General features: G+C 35.9%; 6 protein-coding genes across 6 annotated transcripts in view; 1 reads left to right on the forward strand and 5 right to left on the reverse strand.

Moving 5' to 3' along the window:
* Nucleotides 1-166, reverse strand: part of LOC104811455 (4-coumarate--CoA ligase-like 4) — a 4,944-nt gene extending 4,778 nt beyond the window's left edge. Inside the window, exon 1 of the mRNA XM_010538148.2 lies at nucleotides 5-166. Coding sequence (XP_010536450.1) covers nucleotides 5-45 — 41 coding nt within the window. The 5' untranslated portion in view covers nucleotides 46-166. The remainder of the gene's footprint in view (nucleotides 1-4) is intronic.
* A 1,099-nt stretch (nucleotides 167-1,265) lies between these two features.
* Nucleotides 1,266-3,572, reverse strand: LOC104811456 (4-coumarate--CoA ligase-like 5). Its single transcript, XM_010538149.2, has 4 exons — nucleotides 2,275-3,572; nucleotides 1,865-2,078; nucleotides 1,667-1,769; nucleotides 1,266-1,533 (listed from the first exon to the last, which is right to left on the reverse strand). Exons 1-4 carry the CDS (start codon nucleotides 3,488-3,490, stop codon nucleotides 1,420-1,422), a joined length of 1,647 nt encoding a protein of 548 aa, XP_010536451.1. The 5' UTR covers nucleotides 3,491-3,572; the 3' UTR covers nucleotides 1,266-1,419.
* Nucleotides 3,573-6,212: 2,640 nt separating this feature from the next.
* LOC104811457 (NADH dehydrogenase [ubiquinone] 1 beta subcomplex subunit 2-like) lies at nucleotides 6,213-7,609 on the forward strand. Its single transcript, XM_019202374.1, has 3 exons — nucleotides 6,213-6,410; nucleotides 7,074-7,119; nucleotides 7,218-7,609. The coding sequence occupies exons 1-3, from the start codon at nucleotides 6,307-6,309 to the stop codon at nucleotides 7,272-7,274; spliced, it is 207 nt and encodes a 68-aa protein (XP_019057919.1). The 5' UTR covers nucleotides 6,213-6,306; the 3' UTR covers nucleotides 7,275-7,609.
* Nucleotides 7,610-7,983: 374 nt separating this feature from the next.
* Nucleotides 7,984-8,967, reverse strand: LOC104811458. The gene has a single exon (XM_010538151.1). The coding sequence runs from the start codon at nucleotides 8,834-8,836 to the stop codon at nucleotides 8,087-8,089; it is 750 nt and encodes a 249-aa protein (XP_010536453.1). The 5' UTR covers nucleotides 8,837-8,967; the 3' UTR covers nucleotides 7,984-8,086.
* A 1,574-nt stretch (nucleotides 8,968-10,541) lies between these two features.
* LOC104811459 (girdin) lies at nucleotides 10,542-13,197 on the reverse strand. The gene is made up of 4 exons (XM_010538152.2): nucleotides 12,138-13,197; nucleotides 11,849-12,039; nucleotides 11,536-11,762; nucleotides 10,542-11,358 (listed from the first exon to the last, which is right to left on the reverse strand). Exons 1-4 carry the CDS (start codon nucleotides 13,090-13,092, stop codon nucleotides 10,701-10,703), a joined length of 2,031 nt encoding a protein of 676 aa, XP_010536454.1. The 5' UTR covers nucleotides 13,093-13,197; the 3' UTR covers nucleotides 10,542-10,700.
* A 4,619-nt stretch (nucleotides 13,198-17,816) lies between these two features.
* On the reverse strand, nucleotides 17,817-20,918 carry LOC104813245. Its single transcript, XM_010540812.1, has 2 exons — nucleotides 20,293-20,918; nucleotides 17,817-18,859 (listed from the first exon to the last, which is right to left on the reverse strand). Exons 1-2 carry the CDS (start codon nucleotides 20,723-20,725, stop codon nucleotides 17,973-17,975), a joined length of 1,320 nt encoding a protein of 439 aa, XP_010539114.1. The 5' UTR covers nucleotides 20,726-20,918; the 3' UTR covers nucleotides 17,817-17,972.
* Between the last annotated feature and the right edge of the window lie 165 nt (nucleotides 20,919-21,083).

Consider the following 21,083-nt stretch of genomic DNA (forward strand, 5'->3'; position numbering starts at 1 on the left):
ACCGCTCTTTGGATCGATGAGTCGAGATTCCTTTTGGTCTGCCATTTTTTCCGGCGAGGCGAAGCTTAGAGACGGTCAAACGCTGGTTAGTGGTTTCTAACTTTGATGCTTAATTTAATAAACTTTTTTTGTAAAGATTAATTTAATAAACTTTAATCACATGGAACTGTATGTTGGTATTTTCTTATAAAAAGAAGTGTTTATTATTATAATTGTTATGCCATTATTGTCTATTGGTTGGTATATATGGCGGAAATGCATTCTGATTCATTTTCAATTTATATACGCACCATAGAATATTGGTATTATTAGTCATTCAATTGATATGTTAAAATTTAAAATAAATGAAAAATGGTTTTTTTTGTTTTTTTGTTTTAATTCGATTTCATATTTTGTTAAACGAATGTACAATTGTATCTCTTCATGGGTCAACCTTGAAAGCTTTCAAATTAATTAAGTCGGGTTTGGAGTTTGTTTTATGCATTTATTAATACAAAAATTTGAAAGAAAATATTGTGCAAAGTCGGGCGAATTCTTTTTTTTTGTAACAGTGAATCATGTGATTTGTATTATATGTTTTATCTTCAAAATTTAGGTTCGAATTTGGGACGAGATAAACACTTTGTAAATGAATTTCTCCGGTTGAATTATCTAAATTTGAGTAATTGCTGTTGATTCCCTAATATCATTGTTGGTTTAGTGGTTTTAGAACTTTGATGTTTATTCAGTAAGTGTGAATCACGATGGAACTGCGTTGATGTTTTCTTTTAAAAAAGAAGTGTTTCTTGTTATAATTCTCAATGCTATTATTGTCATATAAGGCGGAAATGCATCTTTATGTCAATTTATATCAGATATAGAGTTTTGTGTATATATGTACAATATGATAGTTTGGTCCAATCTTTGTGTATTAGTAGTTCAATTAAAACACCAAACACCGAAATGAAAATCGTTTCGCTATTTGTTTTTAATCGTTTGAAAAGACTTCAATTTCCTTTTTAAAAAACAAATTTCATGCATCACCCTCATGGATCAACATCTAAAGTTTTCAAATAAACTCACTCCAATCTGGAGAGTATTTAATGCAAATTAATATAATAGACTATTGTAGTTATTAACTGAATATAATCATAGTTGAACTCAATTTGACATAAAAATCGAATGATTATGATTTTTTTAAATCCAAACCGATAAAAAATAATCAAAAATTTGATTTTTTTTTTAAAATGAGCATTTTTATCAATTAAAATCGAATGTGAATCATATTGAATTAAAATGAAACCGAATTGGATTAATATAAAAACTGAATGGTTATAATTTTTTCTACCGGTCGAAATAACTGAAGTACAAATATAACCAAACGGAACGGAAACCGCATTGGTCACTCCTATCACTCTTGCATGGAAAACAGCAACGTTTTCAAAGCTTGGAAGTGGCAAGCTTTATAAGATCCTTGCGGAGAATCTTCCCGGACGGATTCTTCGGTACGGATGACACAAACGCAACCTTCCTAATCCTCTTGTACGGCGCCACCTGCATTCACAAACCACAACATTTATAAAAACTTGGAACCGGAACCTAACTTACAAACATGTTCTAAGCAAAATAAACAGTCTAATTTTAAAAAACAAAAAACATTTCATCTTTGATATATAGATAAACAAACCTGTTTAGAGACGAACTCCATCAGGTTGTTCCCTGATAAATTGCTTCCGGGCTTCCGAACGACATACGCCATCGGAAACTGCCCTACTTCCTCGTCGGGAAACCTGAGGAACAACGTACGGTTGGTTCAATTATTCGGTTATCAACCAGAGTGAGTGGTAATACGCAAACAAAAATGAGTGCGGAGCAGGAGACTTACGGGATGACGGCCGCATCCACGATCTCGGGATGAGTAAGCAACAAAGCCTCTAGTTCAGCCGGAGGGACCTGATAACCTTTGTATTTGATAAGCTCCTTCAACCGATCAACCACAAAGATGAATCCATCTTCATCAAAGTAGCAGAGATCTCCGGTTCTCAGCCATCCTTCCGAATCCAGAGTCGAGCTCGTAGCTTCTTCATTGCGGAAATAACCTGCGAAGACGACAGCAGATTCATTCAGACAAAAACCCGTAACCCATGGCCATGTCCGAAAATTTCTGCATCCCATCAACAGCTACTCCTCATTCTGATGCATTCAGATCATCTTATGGACAAAACCCGGAAGCAATGTCGACAAATTTCCGAATCAGCCTCAGACGTTACCAACAATTCCAAAATATTCAGTTACCTTTCATGATCGATGGACCTTTGAGCCAGAGCTCACCGGTCTGGTTCAACCCGAGGACCCGACCCGAACCCGGATCCACGATCTTCGCCTCCATGCTCGGCGACAATAACCCCGCGGTTCCGTATCGTCGGCTCTCGTCCAGCGTGTCCGTCGAAGCCCCGATCGCTGTTGACTCGGTCAACCCATACCCTTGAAGAATCTTGACCGTCGGATACTTCTCGACGAAGCCCTCGATCACCTCCTTGCTCAAAGGGGCTCCGCCGCAGAGAATCGAGTGCAGCGAGCTCAGATCGTACTTGCGCTTGATCTGATCTGCGCCGTTGATCATCGCAACCAATATCGGCGGCACGAGGGGGAGATAGGTCGCTCGATATTTTCCGATCGCCGACATCATCTCGTGCATGTCGAATTTGGACAGGACGATGATCGTCGATCCGTACGCCAGAAGGCCCGTCGCGAAGGCAGCCAAGCCGTAGATGTGGAACATGGGGACCGTGCAGATGAATCTCTGTTCTCCATGGCCTCCGCTGTCAGATCCGAATCGTTGAACCACTGTCTGGACCATCGAGATAAGGTTTCTGTGGGAGGAAACCACTCCCTTGCTCGCGCCTGTGGTCCCGGACGAGTACAACAGACTCGCCGTGTCGTCCTGGTCGACTCGTTCCCTGACTCGTCTCTCATTCGGCCTCTTCTCCATCATCTCCACCAACCTCCCCGCGATTCTAGCGCCACGCATGGGGCCTACTCGCTCCTCCTCGTCCATGATCACGATCGGGAGATCGGCGGCGATTTTGGGGAGGAGATCGACGGTGGTGAAGGCGATGACGGGATTGGAGTCGGAGATCTGTTTGGAGATCTCGCCGGAGGTGTTGAGGGGGTTGGTGGTGGTGATGACGGCGCCGAGAGACATGACGGAGAGACAGACGACGGGGAAGAGGATGGAGTTTGGGGACAGGAGGAGGACGACATCGCCCTTGCGGATGCCCATGTCGGAGAGACAGGAGGCGACGGATTCGACGGACCGCCATAGCTCGGAGAAGCTGAGGTTCCTGCCGGTGGCCGCGTCGATGAGAGCGGTTTTGCCTCGGTGGGCCTGAGACGAGATGAAGGTCGTCACGTCGAGCGATGGATTCGGCGGCAACGGAATCGGCGTTCGTTTGCTGTAAAACGTCGAATTCGATTTGCAGAAACCGCTCCGAGGATCTACGGATGCCATCTCTCTCTCTCTCTGATCAGAGTTTCTGAGATTTGGTTATGGTGGCTCTGTGACGACTGAGAAATTTTGACTGGGGAGTTTGAGTTATTATAATATAGACGGCGCTGACCACAACGCGGGATTGGTCAGCGAATTTTCTAAAAAGACATTATTCAACGTGGAAAACATTTGTTACTTGTTTGGTCGGAATAATAAAGATATCCCAAAAAATACCTTAATTTTTGAGAAAATAGTCTACTTTATGTTACCAAACTTAAAATCGGGTATTATAAAAAATACCCTTAAAATACTACTTCTACTTCAAGACCTACCCTGGTCACATGTGACCAATATGACCGAAATATAGTATGGTCACATTTTGATTTTTATCGATTATAACGTTAAATCACTAATTCATTATGTTCATACCTTGTATATCTTACTAATCATTTGATTAAAACATCATAAATTTAATATTATGAACAATGAGATCAATATGTGACCATACTATATTTCGGTCACATTGGTCACATAGTCACAAGGGTAGGTGTTGAAGTAGAAGTAGCATTTTAAGGGTATTTTTGATATAATGCCACTTAAACACCATCATCAACTTCTCGTCAATTTTATTTGGAAATAACAAATCGTTACTTAGGATCAAACTAAAATTGGTTTATAAAATATAATTATTTTGTAATAAGTAATGTAACAATTATTAAATTCAAAGTGTATAATTAATGGATTATTAATTACCATAAAATAAATTAATGTATTCCATATTATTAAATTCAAATGGTATATTTTATTGACTACTAGTTACCATAAAATAAAAAATAACTATTTATTGTAATAATTGACTTACCATATTAATTGTTGTAAATTTATTTGATTCTTTATATATCGACTTACTAGTCACTATGGTCAAGACAATTAATTTAGTTATAATGATTTTAAGGGTAATACCGAGTGGAAGGAAGTAAATTACAAATAGATTAATTTATTATCATTACTTAACATGAAATTAAGGTTTTTTTAAATTATGAGATATGTATTATAATTATCGACGAAATTGTTTTAAATTTATTTAATTCTTTTATATATCATCTTGAATATACAATGATTATTATTTTATAGTTAATATCCTATCGATATTATCTTTAGGGGTGTCAATCGGCTAGGTTCGACCCGACCCGTTTCAGTTTTGGACTCGGTTCAGGTCGACCTAATTTTTTCGGATCTATATCACTGAGTCCGAAACCCGGCCCTATAGATCTTGGGTTTGGATCGGGTCGGGTCAAAACCTGGTCCGCATGATTTTGTTCGTTAATATATTTATTTTTTTTTTAAAGATTTATTTTTAAAAAAATTCAGACTTTTTCGGATCACATTGGTCACATAGTCACAAGGGTAGGTGTTGAAGTAGAAGTAGCATTTTAAGGGTATTTTTGATATAATGCCACTTAAACACCATCATCAACTTCTCGTCAATTTTATTTGGAAATAACAAATCGTTACTTAGGATCAAACTAAAATTGGTTTATAAAATATAATTATTTTGTAATAAGTAATGTAACAATTATTAAATTCAAAGTGTATAATTAATGGATTATTAATTACCATAAAATAAATTAATGTATTCCATATTATTAAATTCAAATGGTATATTTTATTGACTACTAGTTACCATAAAATAAAAAATAACTATTTATTGTAATAATTGACTTACCATATTAATTGTTGTAAATTTATTTGATTCTTTATATATCGACTTACTAGTCACTATGGTCAAGACAATTAATTTAGTTATAATGATTTTAAGGGTAATACCGAGTGGAAGGAAGTAAATTACAAATAGATTAATTTATTATCATTACTTAACATGAAATTAAGGTTTTTTTAAATTATGAGATATGTATTATAATTATCGACGAAATTGTTTTAAATTTATTTAATTCTTTTATATATCATCTTGAATATACAATGATTATTATTTTATAGTTAATATCCTATCGATATTATCTTTAGGGGTGTCAATCGGCTAGGTTCGACCCGACCCGTTTCAGTTTTGGACTCGGTTCAGGTCGACCTAATTTTTTCGGATCTATATCACTGAGTCCGAAACCCGGCCCTATAGATCTTGGGTTTGGATCGGGTCGGGTCAAAACCTGGTCCGCATGATTTTGTTCGTTAATATATTTATTTTTTTTTTAAAGATTTATTTTTAAAAAAATTCAGACTTTTTCGGACCGGTCCGAATCGAATCCGGCCCGAAAGCCTGAAAAATTTTCGGATCTCAATATCTCAACCCGTTTCCCGCTATTTTTTGGGCTGAACCGGACCGAGTTTCGGACCTCGGATCACAATTGACACCACTAATTATCCTACTTAATAATATTGGATCAGATTAGAAAACATCATATTTTTTCTAAATTAGATAATATTCTATATATCATTTTTTTATAACATCAACAAATATTGCAATAAAAAATTTACGGATCTTCGCCTAGTAAATAAAATACAGATGTGATACGATTATAATTTTTATAGGACATAAGTACTCGGATACATTTTTACAAAAACTATAGGGGTTAATTTATAATTATTAAAAAATACAGGGAGCTGGCAGCTCTCTACCGGCCTTAAATTGGGCTCCAAATTGAGTACATTAATACCGACGGGCCATAATAATTGGGCTTAATGGGCCCTTTAGTTTTTCTCTGAGGACAGAGATTTGTTCATCGATGAACGGATTTCGGGTGAGAGAGAGAACCGGAGAACGAGTGAAGCTCTTCGGGACATTGCAGTGAGAAGCTTAGGGTTTCGAGCAGAGATTGAGAATGGGAGGAGGGCATGGCGCGAGTACGACTTACAAGGGGATGACGATCCACCATCCGAAGCGGTGGCACGCCGTCACGGGGAAGGGCATGTGCGCTCTCATGTGGTAATTTCTTCCTCCGTCGTTGTTTTTTGTAATCGGATCTGATCATGAAGCGACTCTGCGTCTGAGTTGTAATCCTGTGAAATTCGGGTCGTTCTCTTTTCTTGTTCGTGAAATTGGGTTGATGATGGGAGAAATTTGACAAGGATCATAGGCAATGGGGTTGATTTTGATTCGGACAGGATTTTGTTCCTGGAGGGCTTTTGTTTGTTTCTCTCGATCAGTATTGGCTTTGGTGCATTTTAGTTTTCTCAGAGAATGTGCTCATGAGGACAAATTTCTGTTTGCTTGCACGAGAATGATTGCTTGCGGGCAAAATGGAAGCTTTAGTAAACATCCTTTAGTATCATCCATTTGTAAGGTGGGGAGAAGTTAAACGAAGAATTTAAATCACGGTTTGATTCCATCAACCCATGAGAAAATGATCTGAATGATGTTCCTTCGTGTAGTATGTAATCTGTCTCTGAAGTATCAAGAGTACTCGGAATTGTATGATCAGATACTTAAATTGAGGGGAAGGATCGTTTGTATATCTTAGTTACGTCCTATGGTGAAATTGATTCGCATTTTGTTCCAATTCCAAATGCATAGGGTTATCGAGTCAGATTTTATTTTCCACATAATTTCTGCTGAAGATGTTATCATTAACCCGTTTCGACGTTTCAGGTTCTGGGTTCTGTACAGGGCAAAGCAAGATGGTCCGGTAGTATTGGTAAGACTCCGTCCCATCTCTTCTTCTTCTTCTTCATGTAATATGGTCCGACAGTATCGGTTGACTGCTGAATGTTTTGTCCTTTTCGTGTCTGATAGGGCTGGAGGCACCCTTGGGAGGGCCATGGTGATCATGGTCATGGGGATCATCACTAGGTACCGTCTGTCTATGCCTGTCGAGCTTTTGATTCTTCCAATGCTTCAACATTTCCAATATTCTATACCGAACAAGCTGATAAAACAGAGACATATTCTTGCATTGGGAAGATCATGGCGAAAACCGGTTCTTGTCTGTTCCACATTTCAGTTTCATGTACCTTATGTATTATTATGTACACAACTTTGTAAGACATTCATTCTCTCTGTTTTGCGGCTTGTTCATGCCTTTTCTCCCATTCCCTCGTCCACCTCTCGGGGCTCTCTTGCTATTGTTGTTCGTTTCCCCGTCTGACAATTGGGTTCGGAATAAATTTACGTGATTATTCGAAATATGATTTTTTCCGTGAACTATATAACTAGTTGTATAATGGTCATATATGAACTAATATATTTAAAATTTAAAATGTGTCATTATAGATTTGTCAATTTATTTATTTAAAAATTATAGCTATATGTATGATAATCATGCATTATTTATAATTGTATGTATCATTTTCGAAATGAACTGTCTAAAATTTTGATCGGTATTTTTTTAGAATTAAGAAAAAATCGAAACCGAATGGAAACGAATGTAATATAATAATTAATTAATATATATTTTTATAGAACCGAAAAAATTGAACCAAACAATTAACGAACTAAACTAGAACCGAATATCGAAACGCTCACCCTTAACGTAACTAATATTGGTGTCAAGGGTCAATATGTTTATTGCAATTGTTACAAAACTTTTGCACAGAAAGTGAGAATATCATTGATAGCATATTCACATAATCAATCGCTACACTTTCTCCTTTACAAAACCTCTATCAATTGGTAAGAATATTAAGAAGAGAGACTCTTGTTCTTACCAGCTTCTTGTACACTCCCTCCAACCCTCTCTCTACCTCTTCAATCCCCATTTCTGTTTCTTTCAGTCTCTGCAATTCCTCGGCTACCGATATGTTCCCTCTCTTCATCCTCTCCAACTCGTCCTCCGATAATCCGATCTCATCTGTCTTTGCTTCGATGCATTCCACTTTCTTCGGGCGAAACATCTTAGACACGAACCCTCTACCCGATCTCGCCTTACTTGTAATCAACAAAGACGATATCACTTCAAAACTCGACTCTTCGACTTGTCTCAAGACATTATCGTACGTCTTCTTCTCGTTTCTCTTCATCATTGGCTTTACATCTCTCTCGACCCTTCTCCTCATTGCTCTTCTCTTCGATATGAACCCGACTAAATACCCGTCTCCCAAACTGCTTCTTCTCCTAAGGGCAGATTCGAGATCGGTGACATGTTCTTTCATCTGCAAGAAAACGTCTCTCGCTATGCTGCATATGTCTAGAACCCTGAGAAATCCGTCAGAAACGTCTTCCAAATGGGTCGAATCTTCGAGGGTATTCATCGGGAAATGGAGGAAATCATCGACAGCCTCGTACAAACTCTTCAGAACACCGAGTTTCTGACACGTGGAATGCGTCTGTGTCAGTTTCTGGAGATGATCTTGGATTGCTCGAGTCAGAGGATGAACATCTTCAGGCCAGCTTGACGATCGAACGTGTGAAGCCATAATTTTGTTTAGTGTTGCTGTGAAGTCTTGGTGTGAGATTGAGAGAGATCAGTCTACATACAGGCTCTATATATATCTGTGTGTGTGTGTGTGTGTGTTTGGTTGTGTATATATGCACGTATAGACGAAAATACAGCCTGGAATTTGCTGGTCTGAAAGATAAACTGAGTTTCTTCCGACAGATCTCGTGGTTGTCGGAGACTAAGTGCATCTCTAATCGATATAACTGACACCAAGAAAATCTATAACTTATGTATGTATGTATGTATGTATGTATGTATGTATGTATGTATGTATAATAAACCGGACAACGTGAAAACAAAAGCAAGAACTGTTGGCTGCCAAGTTGTTTCAAATCCCAGCGACCATATATTATATGAAACAGAAATTTCAATGTCTATCGAGAAGTGTATATATTTTTTATTAAAGTTTGGAAAAAAATAAATATAGTGGGCAGTGGCAGTTGCATATAATATAAGATCCTAAACAATATTTTTATTATATGATGATGGGAAATGTGCACGAACGGTAGGTCCAATTGTATACGAACATCCAACAAGTCGCACGAAAGTTCGTGTGGTTTTGAAATTAAGAAAAAAACATCAAACAAGTTGGACTCAGACAGCCTGGAAACATACGCACACACATATATAATGTATATGTATGTATGTAACAATAATACAAAGATTAAATATTAGGGACATTATTAATTATAATAATTTTCTTGGGTTTCGTGATAATCGTAGTTTAGAAAACGGCTGCGGTTTCATTAAAAATACAAGCAAACCATACCATGTTTCCCTAAGGTTTTTTTTTTCTTTAGCAAACAGTTGTGGCAAAAAAAAATGCATTTTGAGATATGTACGTATCTACCCATCTCTATATTGTATTGTATTAAAATTAATATTACCAATGATGAATTTTTAATGGATAGTGTTGAGGGGTTAGAACTTGGAATATATATATATATATATATATATATATATAAAACCCACCATAGGTGGTGGAATGGTGGATATGATGATGTAATGTATCAGCAGGGTCGAGATGTAATTTTTGGATTAAAAAGTTTATATATAAAGGTTGGTCCCGCATATAGAATAGACGTAGTCAAGACAAAGGGTCGGAAAACTATCCTGATTATAAAATATATATATGTAACTATAATGATTTAGAACAAACTATATACCAGTGTAAAACCATTTTAAATATATTACAACTCATAATTCTTGTCATATTTATATACAAAATAAACTGTCTTTTTTTTTTCAATGCATCAATGTTACATTTTTAAATAAACATCTAAAATTTAATTTAAAAGTGAGTGATTGTGATTTGTAGACATAGACAAAATAGTTTGTTTCTGCATTAAAGGCCATTAAAAAACATATTAGAATATATTTAGAAATGATAATAATTTTGAAAATCACCGTGTATAATAACAAAACAATCTTAATCAATGTATGAAAAATACTTTGAAATACGAATTGGTTAACATTTACAGTAATTTGTATAGCTTTTTACCATTTTGTAGGTTGAAGCATACATTTGGGATATAAAATGTTAGACATATTAATTTGCACATGCACAAAATATCGATCTTATGTTATTATATTTCCAAGTAATAATACAAATACAAAAATTGTAAATGCATCCAAAACAAATAAAAATAAAAATATCAATTAATTATGTGTGAATCAAAAAACATCAGGAGAAAAATTCTAAATTTATTCATAAACTCTAAAATAAATAAAAACTTCAAGCATAAGAACAATGCAAAGGCTCTTAAGCTACATAACACAAAAAGAAACAAAACACAATTACACATTTTTCACAAACCAAAAAACAAAGTAACAAACTATCATTACACACAAACTGAGTAAAGATCATCATATGCTTGCTTCGAACCATTAGCCAAGTTTTCCATAGATATGAAAATCTGTTCCAAGTTAGATTTCAGATTCGAACTAACCGATGATTCTGCAGCTGAAACATCCATTCTTCTCTGCAGTGTTTGGACAAAGTACCTCTGAATCTTCTGCTCTTCCTTCTCCATGGTCATGAGTTTCCTCTCGACATCCTTATCGCCGATCATAACATTCCTCTGTTGCATCTCGAGTTTTTGTTTCTTCATTTGACGGGTTATAAGCGTTAAAAGCGCATAAACTGCCTCGGTAACTTCCTTCTCCGTTGATCTCTCGAGGGTCTGTGTCCATCGGTTAATAGCCCCGAAAACAGGAGGAGCTTCTTCGTTCAGATCTGGTGTCTGTTCTTGAGGTTCTTGCATCAAACATCGCATTAGCCAACCGTTCAGGGCTTTGATGCACTGTTTCTGAGCTTCGATCCAGTTTGACAGGCTTTGGTTCCAGTTACTTAGCTGGACTTTCAGTTCCATTGCCAACTCTAGCTGAGAGATGTCGAGATTTCCGTTTATTGTGATTGCCTCGAGCTTCCTCGTGTCTGAGATTATGCGAGATTGTCTTCTGTGGCATTCTAACATAGAGCTCCACATCTTGGACAGCCTGAAATCAAAGCAGAACAGCTCATTTGAGATGTGCTGATTCGAATCCGTGGACACAATTCTAGAGTAGCAAACTTTAGAAACAAAATGTGGCGACAAAGATCAATGAATCGTGAGATTCATGGAGCAGATTCGAGGTTCATGATTATGCAAGTGAATCGGGGAACAGAGAAATTGCCTGTGAATCAATTCTTTCATCTGTGGCCAGAGCTCTTCATCTCGTAAAGTGTTTATCATGACACAGATCTTGTCTATCATATGGATCGAGACTTTCAATCTCGTGGACAAACTCTGAATCAAAGTACGAGTGGCTTCGAGTTTTCGCACATCAGTAGTACCCTTCTCCTCCATCCTCCTCAATTGTTTGAAGTTCTCCATGTGAGCAGTGCGGAGTTTCTCCTCATCCTGCAAATTTCAAAACCCAGAATCTGCAGCTTCAAACAAGAAAGTCACATTTCCACCATTTTCTAAGTATGGAGAAGCTTATTTACCTTCACTTCTTGGTAAAGTTTCTTCTCCCACATGGAGAGCTTCTTCAAAGTAGATGAAAGAGTTCTGTAATCAGCTTCAATGTCTTCAACTGGGTTTTGATTCTTGTGAACAAGCGGATTTGTCTTCCTCGGGGAAGGGGAAGAAATTCCTAAGAACGATGGGCTGAAAGCATACAGAATGTTTGAAGAAGCTGATACAGCAGAGAACAAGTAGGATCAGAAAGTGATGAACAATTTTCTGAACAAAGAATCCGACACTGATTAGGAAGAACTAGACAATTGAACATACCTTGATAAAATGAGCTCTTGTAATAGTATCTGAATTTCGCGGTATCAAACATCTTTGAAACCTCTTCCCCTGCTTCAGAAGCTCTCATGAACAGCTCTTGTAGTTCTTTTGCAATTACCGAGATATTCGGTCTAAGGTTTGCACATTTTGATTCGGCGGAACCATTTTTCTTTGTGCCCTCCATGTTTTTCACTGAACCATCCTTCTTCTTCGTCTTCTCTGAGATTTTCCGGCTGCTTTTCTCGCCTCCTGCTATATTTTTTTCCTGATTTAAGCAAATAGTTTCCTCCTTCTGAACCTTCTTCATCGATCCATCATCATGATCACGAGTAGCTTCCTTGTCCTTCGAATCCTTCGCAGTGACACTGTACGGAAACTCGTAGCTCTCGAAGAAATTGATGAAATCCCAAGCGTAACCATCCGTAGCCGGCGGCGGTGGCGGCGTTCTGGTCCCGGAATCGTAATTCCGGTGAGAATCGGAGCCATACCCAGAGTAAAAAACCGACCGACCAGCTTCGTTCTTCATGCAACCCGTCGACGCGAAGAAATCATGTTCACGACCTGAATTTACTGTTTCCTCTTTCGTAGAACCAAACAACTCGCAACCCCTACCTCTGCTTCTCTCTCCTTCCGAATCAGAATCGAATTTCGGAGGCGAATCCGAGTCGGAGCTACTCAGCGAGTGAACCGGCGAAGACGACGACGAAGACGACACCGCCTGAGAACAACAATCCGGTGAGATTCCTGCTCCGAAGTCGACGTCCGGCTGAGAATCGACGGCTTGGTCGAAGAATCGGTGAAGGACTTCGCCGACGGTACTGAGAGAGTGGAGATAAGCGGAGTGAGCGTCGGCGACGGCATAGCTGCGGCGGAGAGCTTCGGCGAGGAATTTGCAGCGGTCGCGGCAGAGAGAAACCGCCGGCAAACCGTCGAGCTTCGAAGGTGTGCATCCCATAACGGTCGCCGGAAAAAAGTTATCCACGTGAAATTTGGGGAATCGTTTTTACAGTGAATATAAAGATGAAGAGAATATGTAATTAAGATGAAATTATTCGCATTGATTACGAGTTAATAAATTATATATTAAATTATCGATTTTTTTGGTAAACTTAATTATCGAATTTTTAAGGATAAATTTTATTTATTTTTCAAAGGATTAAGAGAGCAAAGAATGTTTAAAGAGGACAAAAGGAAATAAATGGAGGAAGAGAAAAAGGCTGTGGCGGGATTCCTATATAACGTCTCTTTTCTAATTATTTTTTCCCTTTGTTTAAATTTAATTAATATTTTTAAATCTTATTGATTAGCGCATCAATTGTAGAATATATGATATTATGCAAATATTTTGGCACATATTATATAAGGTGTGTTTTGATTTAAATTGTTGTTATATTTGCTATAAATAAATATTACGAAAAAAGAATATATGATCGACCATTATAAAATCATTTTATTCGAACTAAAAATCCAAACCCATTCACCTAATTCTATGCTTAAAATTTTACTGAAATTACACATTTTTCTTTAAATTATGTCTCAACAATCCAATGAAAATTGAGTTTAGAATATGATAATAAAATGATATTTATCTACCTTTTCAAAACAACACATGAAAAATAGCCCATAAAATCCATAAATATAATATAATATTTAAAAAACGGACCAAAATGTATAAAACTATCTCCAATTTCAATAAAAGAAAAAAAAAATTATGTTGCGAAATAAAAGGAAACCCTAGCTAATGTCACAACAACCGATCTAAGAGGACAAACCTTTCGTTTTGAGTAATAATTGCAATAATTAGTACGAAACATTACGTTGGCATTGTCGTTTCATAATAACCATAATGATTTTTTTATTATCAAAATGGAACCTTATGTCATATTCAACTCTTTGAATCATTGAATCGTAAAAAAAAAGCTAAAAGAGAAAAAAAAAAGGTTAAGTAAAGGTTTGAGATTCAAAGCTACGTAAAGTATGCATGGAATCATGCTATAAAAAAAGTACGTATCCTCACATGCACTCGTTTGTATTGTGGCAGATTTATCTACGTACTAATTCTTTTTTTTTTGTTATCGGGTATTCCGAGGAAGTCATGTGAATACTTTCTCCCTAACTTGAGATTCGAATTCGGGACGAGATAGACGTTTTGTATCTTATTTCACCGGTTGAGCTATTCAAATTGGTTATATACATAATTCTTTATAAACTCGTAAATATATCCATATGTGAATAGTTACTTATACATATATAAGTGTTTGTTTTCACAAATTGTTTTATCCGGTTTGATTTCAATAAAAAAAATATAAGATTTATTATATAGACATGATTTTGTAATTTTAATTTCTATTATGGGTGGAATTGGAAATTAATTTTTTTTTACATGTTCAGATTTATACTCACTAGATCACACAACACAACGGTTTTACAACCTTTTTACTGCCCCTGTTTTACAATTTTTTTTTTCTCTATTTGTATATTTATCTAGAGTTTAATCCGGTTTTGTTAAGAGACTATTAATTCCATCACAACAATGTATTTAAGTATAATCTAATTTTTATTTAGTTTGTTCTTACTATTCATTATTCTTTTTGCAATTCAGTTTTATTACTAATTTGGTAAAATAATTAACAAGATGGACGCATAATTACGTCGAAAACATATATATGGAAAGAAAAATTTTGATTTTTATATGTAAAATTACAATTATTTTATCTTGTACATGGGAGTGTGCGTGGAATTTGAGAAGATAAAGGGGAAAAAAAGCAGGTTTTTAAGAAAAATGGTTTGATGAGAGTTCTTTTGCTCAAAATGAGTATTATCTCAAAAGATGGGAATCTTGTTTGGGATGTTGGTGGATTTCCACCTCCTCAAATTTTGTCCCCATTTACTTTATATACACACATATAGATATATACACATCGTCTATATATATATATATATATATATATATATATATATATATCATCCTTATGATTTTTATATGTTTTAGGATACAGATAAATCAAATCCCACAACAAAAATTTTCATGAAGAGATGTTATTGATTTTATTATTATTTTGTGTTTCTGAATTTATTATCTAAAAAAATGAATTAGAATAACTATATATAGTCATATATTATAATAATAAAAAGTGAAAAGGAATATTTTTTTTTTGCCATGCATATGCTCCATACACAAATTTGCCACCATATGTGACATTTGGGGTACTGTGGGGCTACAAAGACCTAACACCTCCTTTGGAACATTATAATTTTTCTTTATATATATATATATACACATACATATATATGTATATGTATATATATAGAAAAAAAAAAAGAGTTGGAAAGGTGAAAGGTGAGGAGGATGGGCATACGAATTTCTTTATAACAAAAGCTTAGAGTTAATGCGATATCGACTAGTTCACACAAATCACTAATAATAGTGGTTACAATATATTATTTTTAGGAGATGTACATATAACTCGCGACTAATATGTCATCTCCATTTATTTATTTAATTTAAAATAAATATGTCCATATGATATTGGCAGTGTTAACCTTTGGAGAGAAACAGAGTGTCTTGAAACACTAGCCGAATAAGAAGTTTTGAGGGGCAGAATGGTTATCGTGGATATAATAATAAACTCCCTATTCGGTTGTTAATATGGAAACATTAACAAATAAAGACTATCATGATGCATTGTGGATGATCATAGCGTATTAGATACGAAACATGATCATGGATGTTCATTTGTGAATGAATACTAGATGATCCGCATGAGATTGACACATATGGATCTGACGTCATGACTAGAATCTCATGTAATACTCAACTTTGAATTCTAAGATCTGAAGTCTCTATATGTACCCAACATGAGGAGTGATATTTTCTACTAAGTCAAACGTCGGAACTATAACGACTGTAGTTAGGAATGTCATGAATTATGTGGAATGTAGTATAGAGCGAATTTGAGATTTTATCCCTTTCTTCATGAGAAGTGAGAGATATCGTTGGGCCCCTCGAGTGAGTTGAGTTTAAACGCGCACAAACAAATGAAAAGTCATCTATAGATTTAATTAATTCAAAGAACGATAAAACACTCAAAATGTGATGAGATTACTGGTTCTATGTCTCTGTTTTGACTTATGATATTGTTTGACAAAAAGGATATAAGTGTTGAATGTTATTTGGTTCGTTAGATCACACTAACCTAGTTTGACAAGGGAGTCATAATATCGTAGACAAAGGAGATGTGATGATACGTAGAATATCGACAAATGACAACATCGTTGATTCATTGACGAAACATCTTTATTCGTCGAAACATGATTGTTATGTTAGATCGATGGATATTAGACATCTAATTGATCATGATTATAATGGTTGGAGATTGTGATGTTTTATGCTCTAGACATGATTATTTGCAAGAACATTTTATTTATGAAGAAGAACATAAAAATACGGATTTATGATAATATTTAAGTGATTTTATGAGAGATTTGAGTATGTTTTTGCACATAGTTTTCTACAGATGTAGAAAACTATGTGCAAGGATTTTTTTTGTTTTCGGATAAACAAAGTTCTATTTGATGATTATCGAAAGGGTAAACCGAAATAATTGTCGTTTTATTGTATCTCAAAAGTGTATTTCTGTAATCTCATTTATCCGTAGGGATAGAATAACGCTTTTAAAAAAGTGTTCTACACGCCTTGAAGCCATATTCAGTTCCCTACTGTTTCATACGTATTTTGATAGGTTCAAAACGAAATTATCAAATCAGATTGAAATCGTTATCTTATCGGATACATATGCATTTTCATATTCTTTATTTTTCTCCAACATGAATTCAACCCTTGAGAACATGAGTTTTATCTGATCTTGTTAGTTTCTGTTGGTTTACCTATTTCACTTGATTTACGGAGTATTATGTGGGACCGATGAATTTACTCCATATCCGAAAGTTCGTGTCGATTGTTTGTTAATAAAAAAACATATTCATCACTTTTTTTCTAGTAAGACAAATTCTCAAACAGCAAAGCTATAAAACAACACGGCTAAAATCTTTATAAACATGCTTCATCCACATTTAGTATAGTCTTGCTCGCTCAAAGGTGGTATTCCATATATATTTTATTATAAAATTAAAATAGAAAAAACAAAATAATAAAATATAGAGAAAATAACATATAAATACCTGAACTTTTACAAAATTCCATATAAATACTTGAACTATAAAACTTCCATAAAAATACCTAAACTTTTAAAAGTTTTATATAAATATCTAGACTTTAAAATCTTTTTTCCAAATAAATACAAATTTCAGGTATTTTTCAAATAAAAATAGGTGATATTATTAACGTAATTTGAATTTATTTGGTAGTTTTTCAAAAGTCGAGATATTTATATAGAATTTTAGAAAAGTTCAGCTATTTATATGGAAATTTTATAATTTAGATATTTATGTGGGATTTTTGTAAAAGTTCAGGTATTTATATGCGATTTTTTCTAAAATATAAAAAAAAGAATGAAATCACTTTTATTACATCTCTTATTTATAGAAAATTTATCAAAAGAAATTGTAAAAAAAAAAAGATAAAATGTAAACGAATAACATGCAATATATTTGATCCAATTAATATTTATAAATATTGTATCGCTTTCAATAATATCTAGATTGTATATTCCCCTCCTGTATTTCCACTTCCACTCTTGTTTTATATAAGCAACTTGTATTGTATAATGTATAATCCAGTTTCATGCCTAGTAAAAAAAAACACAAAACCCAAAAATATTTCAAATTACCAAAAATCCAAAACCTGGGTTCAGTTAGAAATGGGGTGTTGGTATCCTATTTGGGCCCTAAGCCCAAAACACAAATCTCCTCGGCAATGGGAGCTTCCCACATCACAGCTTTTGTTCTCATCTCCTCAAACTCTTCAACGCACCTCTTCATCTCCAAACCGTCTTCTCCGACAACTTCTCTCCTCGCACGTGCGAGATTCTCTCCGACAACCTCGTCAAACACCTTCTCCCATCCTTCTTCCCATTCTCCACGTGCGTCACAAAGCTCCAAACTCGTCTTCTTCGTCGTCGTGCCGTTAACGCTCCTCCACTCCGTCCAACTCCACTCCCTATTCAACCTCTCCATCACTTCCTCAACGCACGTGCCGACACACGTGGCCGTACATGGCCTGCACTTGGCCCCGCTCAGCGGGCCCGGGCTCAAGAGCGATGCCACGGGTACGCCGAAGGGGGAAGGAGGGAAATCGTATGTACGGTCGGAGACGATGCAGAAGGGGAGGGGTTTGGTTACGTAAGGGACACGTTTTGTGGTGAGTTGGGCCTTGAAGGCGGACTCCGAGTTTAGGCGGGTCAACCCAGCCGAGTCTAGGTCCGGGATAAGGGAGAGACGGGAGAGAGCGACGGCGGAGGGGGGGAAGTTGCCGATGCCGAGACGGTCATTGAGACCGCCGTAGGAGGAGCCTGGTGGGACGAGGTAGTGACCCGGTACGAAGTTTTCCGGGTCAAGCGGGTCGGTCCAGTATCCGTCGACTCGGGTCCGGATTATCCAGTCGTATGTGAAGTTGTTTTGGGTCTGGTACGAGTTTATCATGGTGAGACATCCTTCGACGAGGTTGAAGTACTGTAGTAAACCCTGTAAAACCATATGATTTGGAAAATAAGTAGAAAATCGAATAATGATGATATCGGTCCAATATGTAACAGAAAAAAAATCTAAAAACAATGAAAATAATAATAATTCTAAATTTGAACACTCATTCCACTAAGGTATCTGAAGGTCCTTCGATCCATCAAATCTCCCAAATTCGAATTAAAGAAGATAAATTTTTATTTATCTAAATACTTGTCTCTGTTTTGTATGGTTTTTTTACCGCATGATTCATTATATCTAAGGGAAAAAACCTTGAAAGCTTTCAAAAAGTTTCCGGAACATATTTGTTGAGGAAAGCGGGTCTCTGAATCAGGTGGCGAGTCAATTTCAACCTAGGACTAGTTGAACCATTGTACTTTTAATATCCTTTAAGCCACCAATGAAAATTCAAACATTCATAAATTCCAATCAAGAAAAAAAAATAAACAAACCCCCCCAAAAAAAACCCCAAAGAGAAGAAAACAGACTACTAATATAACATAAATATAATTTATATGGAATTTCCGAAACTAGTGCAAAGCCAACGAATGCAAAAGCCCTTAATGATACGCAAGTAATACCTAATGACTATGAATTATTGTGTCAGATATTCCTCAAAAAAGCGTCACATTTATAAAACCCTTTATTACCCTTTTCTATTTCTATATATAATTGACGGAAATGATATATACCGCTGACATCTCTTTGTACAATTTATATGGACTATCACTCGTCATCTTAATTTTCAAAACTATTTCATACAAAACTAATTAAAAAAAAATTAGTATTAATTATATAAGAAGTCTACCCATGAAAAATTTTAGGATCACAATTACCAAAAAGAAGAGAAACAAAGAACCTTGAGAATCACGAAACGGGTACACCAACTCTGTAACCTCACCAAGAAGCAAGAACTTGACCACTTTTCTTAGTAATTAGATTACCAAATTTTCCTTAAATCTTGTATTATTTAATATAATAATAATATGATTGATTTCCTTTGATAATCAATGAGTCGTGGACACGTTCCTTAATTTCTTGCAAAATGGTAATGCATTTAAACGCGTATTTGGAAACAAATCCTTCTAAAATAATTAATTAATCCCCAAAAAGATTACCATATATATAATATATAAAATAATGCCATATTCCTGTCTTTTTTTTTTACCTCATATGAAAACTTAAAACGATCTAAAACTATTATAAATTATTAAAAAAGAAATACGTTTTGATACTAAATTATGATATTTTGTATATTTCCAAGAAATTTTAAATGGTGATCAAGTGGCGCAGAATTTCATGAAAGATCTTTTGTTGAAATCTTTGTCAAGATAAAAAGTAAACTATGACAATTAAATATGTATGGTAATAGAATATTCGGAACGTTTTTCTCCTGAAAATACTTTTTTCTATCAAAGGGTTGAAGGATCCAAAAAAGGTCAGACACGATCAAAATGTCAATATATATATATATATATATATATATATATATATATATATATAAAAGAAATCGAGTTTTTATCGAGTGGACTGTTCAAAAACAGATCCGAATTCGGATAAACCTTAAGAATCTTCTCCACGATCGACGGTCCCGTCAGCTCGAACCGCCGTGCTCCGCCGACCAAACACACCGCAATCCTCGTATCCATCACCTCTTCCCTCCTCCTCCGCCCCCGTCGAATTTCCTCCTCCGTATCCGATGACGATTCACCATCGCGAGACTCGTTCCCAGCGATCGGAGGCGAGTCATCGTCGTGTGACTCGGTCCGATTCGAAATGGTTGCGGTGGTGGCGAGGGTACGGTTGTAAATAAGGCTGCGGAGAGGGGCGAAATTAAAAGGTTCGAGGGAGAGAGACGAGAGAGAAAAGAGGACGAGGAGAGAGAGGGAAGGGATGAGGAGGAGGAGGAGCCGGCGATCGACGTCGGAGAGTCTTCTCGTCACTTGCATTGCGACGGCGTCGACGAAGGCGGTTACGGCGGGGGGATCTGACACTATATATCTTCGCCGGAGATTATATCGATCTTCTCTCTCTCACTGCGACAATCTGCAGATCTCAGTCAGTGATTATGGGAGATTGAGCAAACCCTGATCTGTGAGAACCGTTGTGAAGATCACGATCGTTCAGACGTTTTACATGCCCTTGCGGAATATATTTATATATTTCTGTAGATGTATATATGTTGTGAATATATATATATATACACATTTATATCTACGTGTATATGTGTCATGTATATATATATACACGCGTGTGTGTATGTATGTGAGAATTAAGCACATTTTGCAAGCGGCTTAAGTTTGGTGG

Source organism: Tarenaya hassleriana, unplaced genomic scaffold (genome assembly GCF_000463585.1).
Source record: "Tarenaya hassleriana unplaced genomic scaffold, ASM46358v1 Cleome2, whole genome shotgun sequence".
Lineage (NCBI taxonomy): Eukaryota > Viridiplantae > Streptophyta > Magnoliopsida > Brassicales > Cleomaceae > Tarenaya > Tarenaya hassleriana.

What these genes read in the sequence shown, in the direction of transcription:
- LOC104811456 (XM_010538149.2), bottom strand. Translation starts at nt 3,490, where the DNA reads ATGGCATCCGTAGATCCTCGGAGCGGTTTCTGCAAATCGAATTCGACG. An exon ending in AGGTCCATCGATCATGAAAG is followed by an intron (nt 2,079 to 2,274) that starts GTAACTGAATAT and finishes TCGTCTTCGCAG; the next exon opens with GTTATTTCCGCAATGAAGAA. An exon ending in GTGGATGCGGCCGTCATCCC is followed by an intron (nt 1,770 to 1,864) that starts GTAAGTCTCCTG and finishes GTTGTTCCTCAG; the next exon opens with GTTTCCCGACGAGGAAGTAG.
- LOC104811457 (XM_019202374.1), top strand. Translation starts at nt 6,307, where the DNA reads ATGGGAGGAGGGCATGGCGCGAGTACGACTTACAAGGGGATGACGATC. An exon ending in GGCATGTGCGCTCTCATGTG is followed by an intron (nt 6,411 to 7,073) that starts GTAATTTCTTCC and finishes TCGACGTTTCAG; the next exon opens with GTTCTGGGTTCTGTACAGGG. An exon ending in AAGATGGTCCGGTAGTATTG is followed by an intron (nt 7,120 to 7,217) that starts GTAAGACTCCGT and finishes CGTGTCTGATAG; the next exon opens with GGCTGGAGGCACCCTTGGGA.
- LOC104811458 (XM_010538151.1), bottom strand. Translation starts at nt 8,836, where the DNA reads ATGGCTTCACACGTTCGATCGTCAAGCTGGCCTGAAGATGTTCATCCT.
- LOC104811459 (XM_010538152.2), bottom strand. Translation starts at nt 13,092, where the DNA reads ATGGGATGCACACCTTCGAAGCTCGACGGTTTGCCGGCGGTTTCTCTC. An exon ending in AACTTTACCAAGAAGTGAAG is followed by an intron (nt 11,763 to 11,848) that starts GTAAATAAGCTT and finishes TGAAATTTGCAG; the next exon opens with GATGAGGAGAAACTCCGCAC. An exon ending in ATGAAAGAATTGATTCACAG is followed by an intron (nt 11,359 to 11,535) that starts GCAATTTCTCTG and finishes CTTTGATTTCAG; the next exon opens with GCTGTCCAAGATGTGGAGCT.
- LOC104813245 (XM_010540812.1), bottom strand. Translation starts at nt 20,725, where the DNA reads ATGCAAGTGACGAGAAGACTCTCCGACGTCGATCGCCGGCTCCTCCTC. An exon ending in GAACAGTCCACTCGATAAAA is followed by an intron (nt 18,860 to 20,292) that starts ACTCGATTTCTT and finishes CATTGTTTTTAG; the next exon opens with ATTTTTTTTCTGTTACATAT.